Below are 15,014 nucleotides of genomic sequence, written 5' to 3' on the forward strand. Positions count from 1 at the left end.
GATGACCTAAATTATATTTTATTGTTCTTAGGCACTGATGAAGATGTACTCAAGTCAAAGAAAACATTCAGAAGTCAAGCTGTGGTGAACCAGAATGCAGAAACAGAGCTCATGCTAGAAGGAGATGATGATGCAGTCAGCTTACTACAGGAAAAAGAAATTGACAACCTTGCAGGTAAAATTTTAATATTTGTCATACATATATAAAGGATAAGGCTCTGAGTATGTCTCTGAGTGTACATATGCAGATACCTATTCATCCATACACACACACACACACACACATTTGTGTGTACGTAGAAAAGCTATGACATAACTATATACTGCATTTCCAAATCTTATCATGGGAATGAAAAATGTATGCTACTGACTCAGTATGTTACATTCCTAGTAAAAGAGGAAGTTTACAATCTTACAGAATAAGTTCTACCTTATTAAAAGAAAACTCATGCTGCAAATTATGCATATATGTCTGCCAATCCCTATCTAATATATTGTGTTTACATTGTAATTGCTGCCTTGAATATCATGCTGCTCCTGGCCATGGGAACCTTTATTCCGTTACCTCTTCATTGCCATTCTTGAGATTTTTCTTGTTCTCCAACTGCTGTCAATGCTTCTATTACCTGAGACTGAAGAATGTAACTGTTGCTCTCTCAACCCAGTTCTACCCCTGCTGCTCCCCCAAGCTCCATTGCTGGTTCCTGTTCTCACTAGCAGCACTTCTAGCCTTATCCCATTTCCTTATACCTCTCTTTAACAACCAGTCCGTATGCTACTCTTTATCCCAAGCCCTTATACCTATAATTCCATTCTCTCCCTGAAGTTTGGGTGTGTATATATATATATATATATATATATATATATATATATATATATATATATATATACTCCTTATTACTGATTTATACCTTTTTCTCTCCCAAGTAGGTCTAAGGCCAAAATGAAAAGCTAAGGGAGATATTTTTGCCCATTGTTTTTCTGTAAATTACTAGCAAGTTTAAAACTGGAAAAATCACAAAAGGGTTTTGTGGTTTCCTGAAAGGCATAAATTGTATACAAGAAGTTAATTTATATTTTATTTTATAACAGGAACACTTTACCTTAATATTTCAATAACTGCATTTTAATATAATTGATTTGCGCTGTAATCCTATATGTTATATTTATGCATTGAAAACATGATTTGAGATGGGATCTTTACTAAAGAAGTCTAACACAAAAATGGTTAAGAACTGTTCTACAGTAAGCCCAGGCATTGCGAAACCCTAACCAGTAGTAATGTTTGATGACTCTAGAAAGAGAAGATAAGCCCATCTCAAAAGGAAAATAAAATTATAGAGAACCCTTCCAGAATGGATATGTAGCCCTTAAAGTTTTCTGTCCTAAAGAGATTCTGCCCATCCACCCTCCAGTCTTTTACTTCTAACCCCTTACTGTCTTCATCTCCACTCTTTCATCTCCCTATTCCTACCTGAGAGAAGTGTTTTTCATTTTCATCTTCATATCCCCCACACATCACAGTGTTTTGCATATAAATATATAAATAAGTACTGAATAAATGCTTACTGAATTGGAGAAATCCTTTACTTACTTTAGGCAGAGGTGGTCAAAATACTGCTATTTGGTAGTATTTTGTATAAAATACAGCATAAAGTACTTTTGTTTATAGAAACCTGAGTTGAAACTTATAATTTATCTTCCTTCATTCAGTAAATATTTATTAAGTGTTTTATATGTGCTAGGCATCTTGTGTGATATAAACTCAAAGGAATATTGGTATATGTGGTGGATAGTAGACAAAATGCCAGGTGGGAAGATTTGTGGTTCAAAACTGGTTCTTTTTCCAGCTCCTTACATAGTAGTGACTAGGTGTTTGTTAAATTGAATTGAGTGCACTGTAAACCTTAGTACCAGGCATTGCTTCTGTAGAGAAAGGTGTCTAATGGAAAAAAATTAAGAGAAATTATTTATTTTAAGTTACCTTAGGAATGAAAGATGATGACAAGGAAAAGTGATCTTTTGTGGCTTATCATATTTTAATGGGCAAAAGTTAACTAAATTTTAGATTACACTTCATTATTACATCATTGATCTCATATGTGCTGCTGATTTTTACCTGCTCATTATTGAAAGGAATTATAAATAGAAAAGGACACAAGAGAATTTGTAATAAGATCAAGGGAAAGAGAATATATATTCCTGACCTTGTTGAGTCATACATTCCATGTTTGGCATTAGCCTAAAGACTGAAACATGTAACACTCTTTACATATATGACTTTTGACAGTTTTTATATTTTGTTTTCAATTATTCTAAGTCTTGGCATGTCCTCCTTGAGTGGTAACCAGAGCTGTGCAAAGTATTTTATGTTTGGCTTTACTATAATTTTGTACAGGTTAAGATTATGAGTTTGTTCATTTTTGTTTGTTCCTTATATCTTAACTAATGGTGCCTGGTATTATTGGGGGTGGGGGGGGGAAGAAAACTCTTCCTGTTTGTAAAAGAAGATTACACTAATTCCTTCATGGAAAGTCCACAGTAATTTCAGGTTCTCTTTCCTGAATCATAATGAAAAATTCAGAGCCCATTTTATAAGCAGAATTCCTATTTTTCTTTTTTTCTAATAGGAGAAAGTCTACCTGCTACCTTACTGCCTATTCAAGTTATGTGAGGCCTTAGAGATTGCTTCATTAACTAAGCATTTTGCTTACAAAATGGTTGTGTTGATTCATTCTCTGCTTCCGTTTTTATAAGTGTGGTTTACTCCAAAGCCTCTATATTAGATCTCCTCTCTTCTTTCTCTATGTTCTTTCCCTTGGTAATATCATCTAGTTCCATGCTTTCATCTCTCTATAGATGACTTCTGATAATTCTATATGTTTAGCCTTTAACTCTTCCCTAAACTCTAGTCCCACATATCTGAGTCATGGCTATCACATGGATATCCTCCTGGAATTTCAACTTAGCATGTCTGATATTGGAACCAGTTCCAGAAGCATTCCAGTGTTAACATTTATGAATACTGGAAAGTGCCAGTACTCTTTTCCCCAAATAGCATAGTTACTATTTTAAAAGAGTGGTTTTTGGTGTGAAATGTTTTCAAAATCATTTTGAAAGTCAAAATTATGTTCACCTTTCTTCTTTAGTCCTCATTATTAATTTAGCACTCTACTGTTTCCTTTTCTCATTTCAAAGAACTGTGGTAAATTAAGAAAAATGTCTCCTCTTATGGAAAAGATATTGCCTTTTTTCAAATAGATCCATGTTTTATGATTTTACATTTTGATTTTTTATTTTTCTAGGCAATAAATAACTGATTTCTGTGGCACTTTACAATTCACAAAATTCCTTCCTAGAAACCCTATGAAGCAGTTAGCATATGTATTATTATTCCCATAATATAGAAGAGGAAACTGAGCCTCAGAGGCTCAGTTAAAACCAAAATTCCATTTGAGATCTCTTGGCTCCAAATCCATAGTTTTTTCTCCTTTCTTCATAATTGTATACCACTACCTCAAGTAACCAGTTAGAAAAACTTCCAGGTCTATAATTCTTAGAGCCATCTTTTGAGAAATGTTCATACAGTAAAATTCTAGTACAATAAAAATCATTTGGACATTTCCCTTGAGTTTATTATAATAGGACTTTATCTGTAATACTAAATGTGCACAAAGTAAGCAAACCTTTCTAAGCAAGCCTCATTTCAAATTATGTTATATAATGTTATTTAATTCTAATCTTACAAGATGCTTAAAGATAAAGAGATGCCAAGTAGCATTCTTAATTTAAAATACCCAAGCCACAGAATGTATGTTTGAAAAAAAAAATTGACAAAACAGCATTGCTGATATTCCTCTGACAGCCTTTAGACTTTTAACTTAGAACAAATTTCCTGCAGGAAGTCATTAGTTATAGGCACTGCTGTTCCTCAAAACTTCCTCCTATACCTATAAGGGAGCCCTTAAATCTCAAGAAGCTTCAAAATAGCTTTAAATATTGATTACTACCTCAAAACATGGTAACAAATTGTAAATTAAGTAGCTAACAGATTTGTCAATGATTAACTCCTTTTTCTTTCACATTAAAAAACTAAAGCAAACCAAATCTATGTGCTAATCAGAAAACTCAAGAAAAGTCAGGTTCATGGTTATCCTGTGTCAGAAATTCTAAGAAAATAAGGTCCCTTATTAATAACTTTGTAGACTTGATATTAGGCAACTAGGTGACTCAATGGATAGAAATGCTGGTAAAGCAAACCAGTTCAAATCCAGCCTCACTCAATAGCTGTGTGACCCTGGGCAAGTCACTTCTGTTTGCCTTAATCTACTGGAGAAGGAAATGGCAAACAACTTCAGTAACATGCTAAGAAAACCCTGTATGGTGTCAAAAAAAAGTTGGACAGGACTGAGCAAGAAGACTTTTTAATAGGTATAATATTTTAAATGGATTCTGATGAGATGAATTCAGTATTTAATCAGTAAACATGTTTAAGCAACCGTTATGTTCCAGGCACTGTGCTAAGGGATGGAAATAGCAAATATAAAAACAAAACAGCCCCTGCCCCCAAGGCACCTACAATCTAACTTGGGAAAACAGCACATAAAAGGAAGCTAAAAAATTAGTGGGGAGTTAGGTGTGGGAGTGGGACAGTGAAAGGGATGTTACCCAGCAGGGGGACTTAATGGAGAAGTTCAAAAAAGTCCAGAAGCATTATATCTGGGAGGAAATGGAGAGAAGATTATGCTGAACCCCCTCCTTAAATGGAGGACCTTGTGCCCATGGCTCTGCCTGCCAGTCAAAGAGTCCAGTCAGATGGACAGAGGATGAAATGTGAGTACGAAGGTTGATTCAGTTTTGCAGGATAGTGAGATTTCCCTGATGAGTTTCCTGGGGAAGGAAGGCATGATGGAGAGTCCTAAGGAAGCCCAAAGGCAGTGGAGCTGGTGGGAAGTAAGAAATAGAGTTAGTAGAACCTTTAAAAGATATCTCAAAAGAATTTATATCAAGTCAATTATTATCCTATGTCTCAGGTTAAGTATTGGGAAGGGGGGTGTAACTAAATTCAACAACATTTTTTAAATGCCTGCAGTTACTTCTTAAACTGTATTAAGGGTTGGGGTAAGATGAAATGCTTAGGTAAGACTTAGTCCCTGCCTTCACTGAGCTTTGTAGTCTAATAAATTAGATATTATTACAATCCCATAGTCAAATAACCCTTTTCTTAATAATATAAGTCCTCATAGTAAATATCTACATCATAATTCAAGAAATCCAAGTACAAAATTAAAACTAAGCAATACCAGGCTTTGATGATAATTTACCCACTTTGAGTCTCAGAAATTGTGAATAAAATCTCAACTTTCTATTTCTAATCTCTTGGATGAAAATAATTTTATTTTTCTCACAGGACTATTTTTTTTTAATTTTTAACTAAATGTCATTGCCAACATAAAATACACTTCTAAACCTTAAAATTCTTAATGCTTTATGGTTTTTTGAAATGAAAATTTTCAAAATGACAGATTACATATAAAAGTTAGCTAGAATAAAATGTTTCTCTTTTTCTCTTATTTCCCAAATCCTTTTTGTTGTTGTTGTTGTTGTTGTTGCTGCTGCTGCTATAGGTCACCAGATTAGAAGATAATACGTTAAAATGCATAGCATTAGGATCACAGTATGCTGAGGACATTAGAAATATAATGGTATATAATACTCAAACTTAAAAAGAGCATTTTCCTTTGTATATTAAAAATAAGTAGGAAAGTAGGATCTTCAATGCTGGTTCTTCCAAATAAGCTTTTTTTTTTCTTTTTGGCAATAGGGGTTATTAGATAACTTGTCCAGGGTCACACAGCTAATAAGTATCTGAGGTTGGATTTGAATTCAGATCCTCTTGACTCTAGGGCTGGTGTACCATCCACTGCACCACCTAGCACCTCCCCCCCCCCCTTTTTTTGTCTATTAAGCTTTAATAAATGTCATCAGCCTCTTTATAAATAGGTACGTGATAGTATATTGATTTACAAGATATGCTATTTTTATCTCATACCTATTAATGAATAATTTTAAAATATTTAAATGAAATTTAAGTGATTAAATAATATTTTTGTTATGAAGGATAGTTATGTGGCTTTATGCTTTGAAAATTGTTTATTATTTGATATATTAAATAGACCAATATGAACTATTTAAAATAAATTATTTTGCTCAATAAAGTTGAAAAATGCTATCAGTTTTTAAATTAATTATAATGAAACAGTTTTACTTCCCACAGATCATTAATTTTTTTGAAGTTTTCAAATATCTTTAAATATTTTTAAATAATATTATTATTATCTGTTTCAGTTTTAACACCCTTCCTTTCAGAGATATTTACTTCAAGAGGCATGTCACATATGTGATTACTAATGACTACTGTAGTGAATTGCTAGTATAAATGAATGCTAATATATGCCAAACAAGTAGTTATAATATTCATAATGCCACATTCTACATATTTTCTTTGCCTTTCATTGCATTTTCAAATTTTTAGTGAGTCACTGAAGCACAATTACATTTATGACTTTCTCAGCCATCTAAAAACTTTAATTTGCTAGCAATATATTTGCTTGAAACAGGATATTAATTCATAAAAAATGTTAAAGATGATTTCAGACAGAAATGGCCATATTTCACTTTTGACTCAGGTTTGGCTTTGAGAGTATGGTTTGTTTGTCTGAAAAAATAGAGCATAACATATTTACAGTTGATTTGTTTACTGTGTGAGGTTAGAAATGAATGATATTCTTGAACTTATAGAAGAGATTATGCGTCCCACACATGACACATAGTTCATTTGCATTAGAATGTTTTTTTCTTGGCATATCTGGCAACAATGAGAAGTAATGCAGAATTGTATTTCATCTGAAATCTCCTTATCAAAATTCAGAATACAGTTCTTATAGGTCCTTGAACTGCAACTAAGGTACAGATGTCATTGAAAATTATGATAATGATAATCCTTTGTTTTTTTCTATTATCGGTTACATTATATTTATACTTAAGGGGCAAAATGGATAGAGCACTGGGCTTGCAGCCAGGAAGATTTCATCTTCACAAGTTCAAATCCAGCTTTAGACACTTGTTAGCTGTGTGACCCTGGGCAAGTCACGAAGCCCTATTCGCCCTTATTTCTCTCTGTAAAATGAGCTGGAGAAGGAAGCGGCAAACCATTCTAGTATCCTTTATCAAGAAAACCACAAAGTGGGATCACAAAAAGTAGGACATGATTGAAATGGCTCAATAACAACTTTAATGAATCTATGATTTCATCGTGTGATATTTTCTCCATCTTTGCAGTTTATAACCTAGCCATGCCTTCACATTCTGTCCCAGGTTCATCTACATTCTTTTTTAGATCTTATGTAGAGATTCTATCCAATGTTCTGGAGATCTTGCTCTGGATTCTTTATATTAAATGATTATCAGTGTAGCACTTGGGCTTTCCATGTTTCCCCCTCACGGTTACCATGTAACTGCCCAATTTCCTGTAGATTTTGCCTCCATGACATCCTCCTCTTTCCCGGTGCAGCCCATCATCACCTTATGGCTGGACTATTATTACAATAGCTTTCTGATTAGTCTCCCTGCCATAAGTCTTCCCCTGCTCCATTGCATCCTCTGCTCAGCTGATCTTCCTAAAGTACAGGTCTGATCATGTCACTCACTACTCAATAAATTCCAGTGGCTCTCTATCACATCTAGGATCAAAAATAAAATTCTCTTTGGCTTCCAAAGCCCTTTATAACCTGACCCCTTCTTACCTTTATAGTATTCTTTCACCTCACACCTCCATATACTCTGCAGGCACTCCAGTGACACTGGCCTCTTTTCTGTTCCTCACAAACTCCCATCTTCCAATTTTCAGCATTTTCACTCTTAATTCTAGTGCCTTCTCTATTGATTATGCCTACTTTATATACCTTGTTTGTAAATAGTTGTTTGAATGTTGTTTCTGAAGACATAGTAGGTAGATAGATAGATAGATAGATAGATAGATAGATAGATAGATAGATAGATAGATAGATAGATAGATAGATAAAGAAATGAATTCTGAAGATATAAAGGGAAACAATTCCAATGAAGAGGGAAAATGAATTTATCTGAAGACTGATAAGGATTCACTGTAGACTCATCTGCCACCTTAGACTTTTAAAAAATGTCAGAATCAAGAATCAAGGTAAGGTAATAGGATAATTATAAGAGGATAGCAGCATCGTTTAACAGTTCAAGAATGTTGAAGCTAAAAGTAAATTGAGACTAGCAGAGCAGTGCTCTTTTGGCATAGCTACATTGAGAGAAAAGAGAAGATGACCGAAGGGGATGGGACCTTTGCTTTTAGAGTAGAGGATCATCACTGAAGAATACAGAGCTGCTCAATTCTTTTTTTTTGTTTGTTTCTGCTTTTCCTGCAAAAGAGCATGATCTTTTATGCAGGAAATTATAGAATAAAAATAACAAATAGGGAGTTAATATCCAAGGCATGTAAAATAAGGCTGGATAGATTAAGGCTGGGGTGAGGGGTATGAGGAGGAAGGTTAGTTGTCATCCAATATTTGAAGAATTATCATGTAAAGGAGGGATTAGACTTGTTTTATTTGGCCCCAGAGGAGAGAATCAGGAGCAATGGAAAGAAGTTTCAAAAAGTCTAATATAGGCTTGATGTCAAGAAGACATTCTAATAATTAGAGCTGTCCATAAGTTCAATGAGCTACTTAAAGAGGTGATAGATTCCCCCTTCTTGAAGATCTTTAAGCACAGCCTTTTAAACCAAACCTTTTTTTTTTCCTTCCTCAAACCTCCCATGGCTCCTCTTCCCCATACCCTATAGCTGGTGACCTTGACTCATTTGGTTGAAAAAAAAATTAAGGCCATTTACCAAGAACTTCCTCTTCCTTCTACCTCTTCATCTCACATGACTCAGTTGCCTTCTCCTTCATCCCTGTCCTATATGAAGAGGTGTCCCTTCTCCTTGCCAAGGCTAACCCTCTACATGCACTAGTGATCCCATTCCATCCTGTCTTCTCCAGCAGATTTCCCCCTCTGTCCTCCCTACTATCTCATGACACTTCAGTCTCTCCCTTTCTACCAGCTGCTTCGCTAACACCTACAAACATGTCTCCCCCAACCTCAAAAAATTTTTCTATGACCCATCCACTCCTGCTACCTATCATCTTATGTCTTCTCCCTTTAGTGCCTAAACTCTTTGAGGATGTCTACAATAGATACCTTCACTTCCTTCCCCACACCCGCCCCCATCTAGTTTCCAACCTTATCATTCAACCAGAGTTGCTCTCTCTAAATGTACAAATGATCTCTTAATTACCAAATCTAATGGTTTTTTTCCTACTCCTCATGTTTCTTTACCTCTCCACAATTTTTGATACTGCCAGCCACCCTTTTCTCTTTAGTTCCGTAAGTTTTCATAATACTGTTCTCTCCTGGTTTTCCTGTCTGACTACTCCTCAGTCTCCTTTCCTCGATCTTCATCTAGGTTGCTAATCTACTTACTGTAGTTAGTCTCCCAAGTCTCTGTCCTGGATCTTCTTCTCTTCTTCCTTGATGCTATTTCACTTAATAATTTTATCAGCTGTCATGGATTCAATTATCATTTATATACAAATGCTTTTCAGACCTATTTGTTCAGCCCTATCCTCTGTCCTGACCTCTAGTCTTTTAATTTCTGTATAGGGTACATTTCGAGCTGAATGTCTCATAGCAATCTTAGAATCAATATGTCCAAAAACTGAACTCATTATTTTTCACCCAGAACCCTCACTTTTTCCAAATTTCCCCATTCCTGTCCAAGGTATCGCCATCCTTCCAGTTACCCTAGTTCCTCAGGTAAGTGTCATCCTGGACTCATCACTCTCTCACTATCTTCCATATCAAATTTGTTTCCATGTCCTGTTTCTACCTTCACAAAATCTCAGGTATACAACCACTTTTCTCCTCTGACACTGCCACCACCCCAGGCCCTCACCGACGCACAGCTAGGGTATTATAATAGCCTGTTGATTGGTCTCTTTGCTTCAAAATTTCTCCCCACAACCTTCAGAATCTCCCTTCAACCTTCAAATAGATTTTCCTAAAATGTAGGTCTGACCGTATTAGTCTTTGCCTCCCCATCCAGTGGCTTCCAGTTACCTAGAGGATCAAAAATAAATCCTCTCTTTGACTTTTAAGGCCTATTACTCTCCTCCCATTTATTTTATAATCCAATGACACCGGCCTCTTTGCTTTTCTTTGAATATAACACTCCCATCTCCCAACCCCAGACATTTTCACTGGCTATCCCCATGCTAAGAACTCTTTCCCTCTGCATCTTTACCTCCTGGATTCCTTCAAGTCTCAGCTAAAGTCCAGTTTTCTGTAAGAAGCCTTTCCTAGTTCTCCTTTATTTCCTTCCCTCCGAAATTGCCTCCAGTTTATTTTGTATGTATTTTCTTTTTTAAAATTAGTTGTTTAGGGGCAGCTAGGTGGCGCAGTGAATAGAGCACTACCCCCGGAGTCAGGAGGACCTAAGTTCAAATGCAGCCTCAGACACTTAACACTTATTAGCCATGTGATCTTGGGCAAGTCACTTAACCCCAGTTGCCCTACCTTCCACCCTCCAAAAAGCAAAAACAACAAAACAAATAGTTGTTTTTATGTTATCTCCACCATTAGACTGTGAGCTTGAGAGCAGGAGCTGTTTTTATGAATTTTTTTTTACTGTGATTTATGTCTTAGCACAGTGCCTTGAAAATAGTAGGCACTTGATATATGCTTATTGTTGTTAAGGCTAGATGATCTGGTCTGGTATAATAGAGTAGGAATTGCTTTTATGCATGGGTTGAAATAGATGTGAAAAACTCAAGACTTGTTCTTTAATCATATACTGGAGCAGGGTATGTCATCTTTCTACCTGGGATCCTATCCCGTCTCTCTCTGTCTCTCTCTTTTCTCTCTCTCTCCCCCTCTCTCTCCTCTCTTTTTCTCCCCCCTCCTTTTGAAATCCTAGTCATTCTTCAAGACCCATCTCAAATGCTATTTTCTCCATGAAGTTTACTTTGTTTATTCCTGAAAAAAACTGATCCACCTCTCCCCTGAACTTGTATACAACCTTGGTCATACCACTGTTATGGCATTTATTATCTTCTAATTTTATCATTTGTATACCTGTATAATCTCCCACACTGTATTATAACTTCTTTGATGGCAAGGCATCATGCCTTATGTTTATTTTTGTCCCTAAGGTTCCCAGCTTAACACCTTATTAAATAGGCTCTGGGAAAAAAATTTATTAATCAATGAATTTACATAAAAGAAAACTGGATACTTGAGACAGTTATCCCATAAATTCAGGCAAAGAAAACCCCCACTGTTGAAAGAGAATGTTGTTCTTTTGGCCTATATTATCCAGGTTAACTGTTTATATAGATTTAATTATATAACTGCTCAATTCTCAACTTAATTTTGACTGCGAAAAATGTTCTAAAAGTCAAGAATCTTATTCCATTCCATTCTATACTAATAATTTACTCAAGGTGCCACAATAAATCATTCAACCTTTTGTCTCTTGGGATTCTTGTTTTCAAGGACAGTATGTTACTGTTATTGGTAATAATATAAAAAAATATACTTACCCTCTCATGATGAAACATGCTACCCATCTGCACAGAGAGAGGTAATGAACTCAAGAATGAAGATTGAGGCTTTCATTTTTTGTTGATAGCTAATGTAGGAATTTACTTTGCTTAACATACATGTTTCTAATGTCTTTTATTTTTTCCCTGCTTTCTCAAGGGGAAAGGGATACATGAGAGGGAAAGATTTTGGAGGTGAAAATAAAAGTGAATTTAAAAAAATTTATTCAACCCATTAAGAAGGAAGAAAGGGAAAATGGAAACCTATCCATCTAATAGAAGTAGCAAAGGAAAAATCTGTAATTAACTTTAAAATAATACCATAAATTACTGTAAATAATGTGTTATTTCTATAATATAGCAAATGTCTAAAAATTACTCTAAAATAATATCATGAGTTTATAGTCATTATCTCTTGCAAAGGAAAGATGCTATATAACTACAGATTCGTGGTATTATTTTAAGTGTAGTAAGTGTAAATAATGTATGAACATCAATATATGGTAAAAATGTTATAAAGACTTGGAAAAAAAACACAAAAGAATTTTAAAAGAAATAGACCTAAAATTTTGGGACCAAAAAAAGACAAGGCAAGCATCTTAGAGCTCAGAGAAAATGTGTTCTCCAAATTTAGGACAAAAAGAGAGAAACAGATAACATAGTAGGTTTATATTAAACAAAATAGAATAGAGTTAATGTGAAGTTATCCAAAATCATGATTACCTTCCTTGTAATCAAATGTCTGGAGGTACTACTATTCCTAGTGACAGTTCAACTAGGTGTTTTTTGGGGTTTTTTTTTTTTAGTTTTATTCAAAGATTTTGTTTACATCTTCTGCAATTTCATTATTACCCACTAGATCAAGGGAGTGAGTAGGTATCAAACCTTCTGGATTCTTCCTGAAAGAGTCCCTTTCTATCTCTTTATCTTTGAGTACATTCTTTCATTAATTCAAGGAATATTTGAGTGTCTTCTATTTTTATGTCATTGCCTTATGTCTCAAAGGACTCAAAGACCATGGCATTTTGGATTATGTATGATAATGGTACCTTTAGTAATTGGAATAACCAATTATTTATTAAAGTGAATAGTTAGGTCTCTCCTAACCAAATAGAATAGAGAATTAAGATAAATATCCAAGTACTTCAGGCCCCTAGAGTGCTTTAACATGAAATATATGTATAACTAAGGTAAATGCTTTTATAGGTTGAATATATTAGATCATTGCTTCTCTACTTTACTTTTCTTGTATAGAACTGAACAGAGGAAGAGTCAGACAAAATGCCTGGGAAAAGGGAAAAGACTAAGTAGCTCAAGATTCTTGAAAATGAGTTTGTATGCAAGGTCACACTTGTAAAAGCTAAATTTTTCAGAGAGAACTTGAATAATATGAGAGAAACAGGTTGGGATCCAAACAGTACCCAAAATGTTAATTAACATCTAGTTATCATATAGATTTAACTATATTTTGGGTCAGATTATATCTTCAGAAACATATCTACTTTTATACAATAAAAAAAGCCTTTGGTTAGCCTATCAAAGTGTTAGTATTCTCCAAAACTACTATCCTAAAGAATCTTAACCATATTCTTTAATATATTTTCAGTTACTGATTTCTAACTAGAATTGCAAGACCCTAAAATTCTGTATCAGAGTGCCTTTTAAACATTTTAGGTTCACTAAAACCCCAAATGCATTTTTGCCTACTTTTTTCCCCTTAATTTTTAAACCCATGTGTATTCAAGGGAAATTTAATCCATATGTTCCTTACTCACTCACACTTAACTCATCAAAATGTTGTTTTGTAAAAGCTATTTGATGTCCAACAAGCTTATGAGCCTTTTTATAAGCCCCCTTTTTTTTCCTCTTTGAATCAGGAAGTTGTTTTGCCAGTCATAAATACTATTCCCAAAGGATTCAAGTTCATTTTGAAACTTAGAACCCACAGAGTTCTAAAGTTGAAAAGCCACATTTACCCATCCCTACTTCTAACAAATGCTGTCTTTAAATTTCCAGCTTTAGCTTTCTAAAAGCCTTATGTAGGACCAGACAAAATCATAAAAGTTTTGCCCACAATCTCTAACCTCCTTGCCTCTTGATCTTCGGTTCTATAATGGAAGTCTATGCAAACCCTGGAAAACTATTTAAAAGTCAACTCAGGTTCTATTTAAAAGAACAAAAAACTTACTGAATCCAGTTTTACATAATATGAAAATATTCATGACTTGAAAATACACTAAAACTATTCACCTTTGTTTTACCACACTACAAAGTACAGAATTGAAAATTATGTTAAAAAATATCTCACTTAATTAGCATAAGCCATGATACCATTATACAACTTTATGCAATAATTTTTAATGGAATCCATCTTTTGATATTTCGCCCATCTCTGATCTTACAAATTTTTCAAAATAACACTCAGCCTTATAAACTCATCTTACATTTGGAGCATTTTTTCTTCTTTTGCAGACTTCTTTTCTTTATTGTGAAATTGACTTAAGTTCCAAAATGCTTTCAACAGAAAGGAACATAATACCATCCTGGAAATTTAGAGGTACTACAGAATTGTAGTATGACTTTCAACTAGGTTTCCGTGTTTAACAACCAAATCTTTGAAAGTACAGGACACAATTTTAAGATTAATTTGCATTATTAATTCTCTACTACTTTTTAAAGTATAGACAATCAACAAAACAATTAATCAAACAAATGCTGTCTTTAAATTTACATTTTGTAGCATTTCTTGACTTCCAATTCCTAAATGCTACCACTGAAAACATTCCTCTACATCTGAATTATTACTTAATCAAATTATTTTAACCAGACTGGTGTGGATATTACTCCTGTCATTCACTCAAAATATGGACAGAATTTGCTTAATTAAATTGCAAAATTAAACATCATTGAAAAATAACACTTTTTATTACCCCTGCTTCCTAAATCTCTTTGGTAGTAAGTTGGTAGGGGCAGCCATGTATTGGTAGAAAGAGCATTTCATTTGTAATCAAGTGACCTGGCTTCCATTTCTGGCTCTTTGACTTTGTGTATAACCAAATCTGTAAAATAAGGATTTTAATTTCTGTTTTATCTCACACCATTGTTTTTAAGGTCCAATTAAATAACTCATTTAAAGTGCTTTGTAAAATACTAAAATATTATATAAATTAAGTTAGACCACTTTCTGGTTCTAGCATTAGAGGAGCTGGAGGTCAGAATCTGTCCCTAACGATTATGACCGCTGTGATTCTGGGTGAGTCTTTACTACCCAGGGATCAGTTTCCTCAACTGTAAAGGGCAAGATTTGGACTTGATGGCCTCTAAGGTCCCTTCCACCTCTAAATC

General features: G+C 34.4%; 1 protein-coding gene across 3 annotated transcripts in view; it reads left to right on the forward strand.

The window, feature by feature from the left end:
• The window catches only part of NBEA (neurobeachin), an 809,664-nt gene that overhangs the window by 555,095 nt on the left and 239,555 nt on the right, over positions 1-15,014 (forward strand). For all 3 annotated transcript variants that reach the window (XM_069079971.1, XM_069079972.1, XM_069079973.1), the window contains exon 39: positions 32-175. In XM_069079971.1, the coding sequence (XP_068936072.1) occupies positions 32-175 (144 nt within the window). The remainder of the gene's footprint in view (positions 1-31; positions 176-15,014) is intronic.

Source organism: Petaurus breviceps, unplaced genomic scaffold, assembly GCF_028583685.1.
Source record: "Petaurus breviceps papuanus isolate PSGF00001 unplaced genomic scaffold, PetGlider_PUasm1.0 91133, whole genome shotgun sequence".
NCBI classification, from domain to species: domain Eukaryota; kingdom Metazoa; phylum Chordata; class Mammalia; order Diprotodontia; family Petauridae; genus Petaurus; species Petaurus breviceps.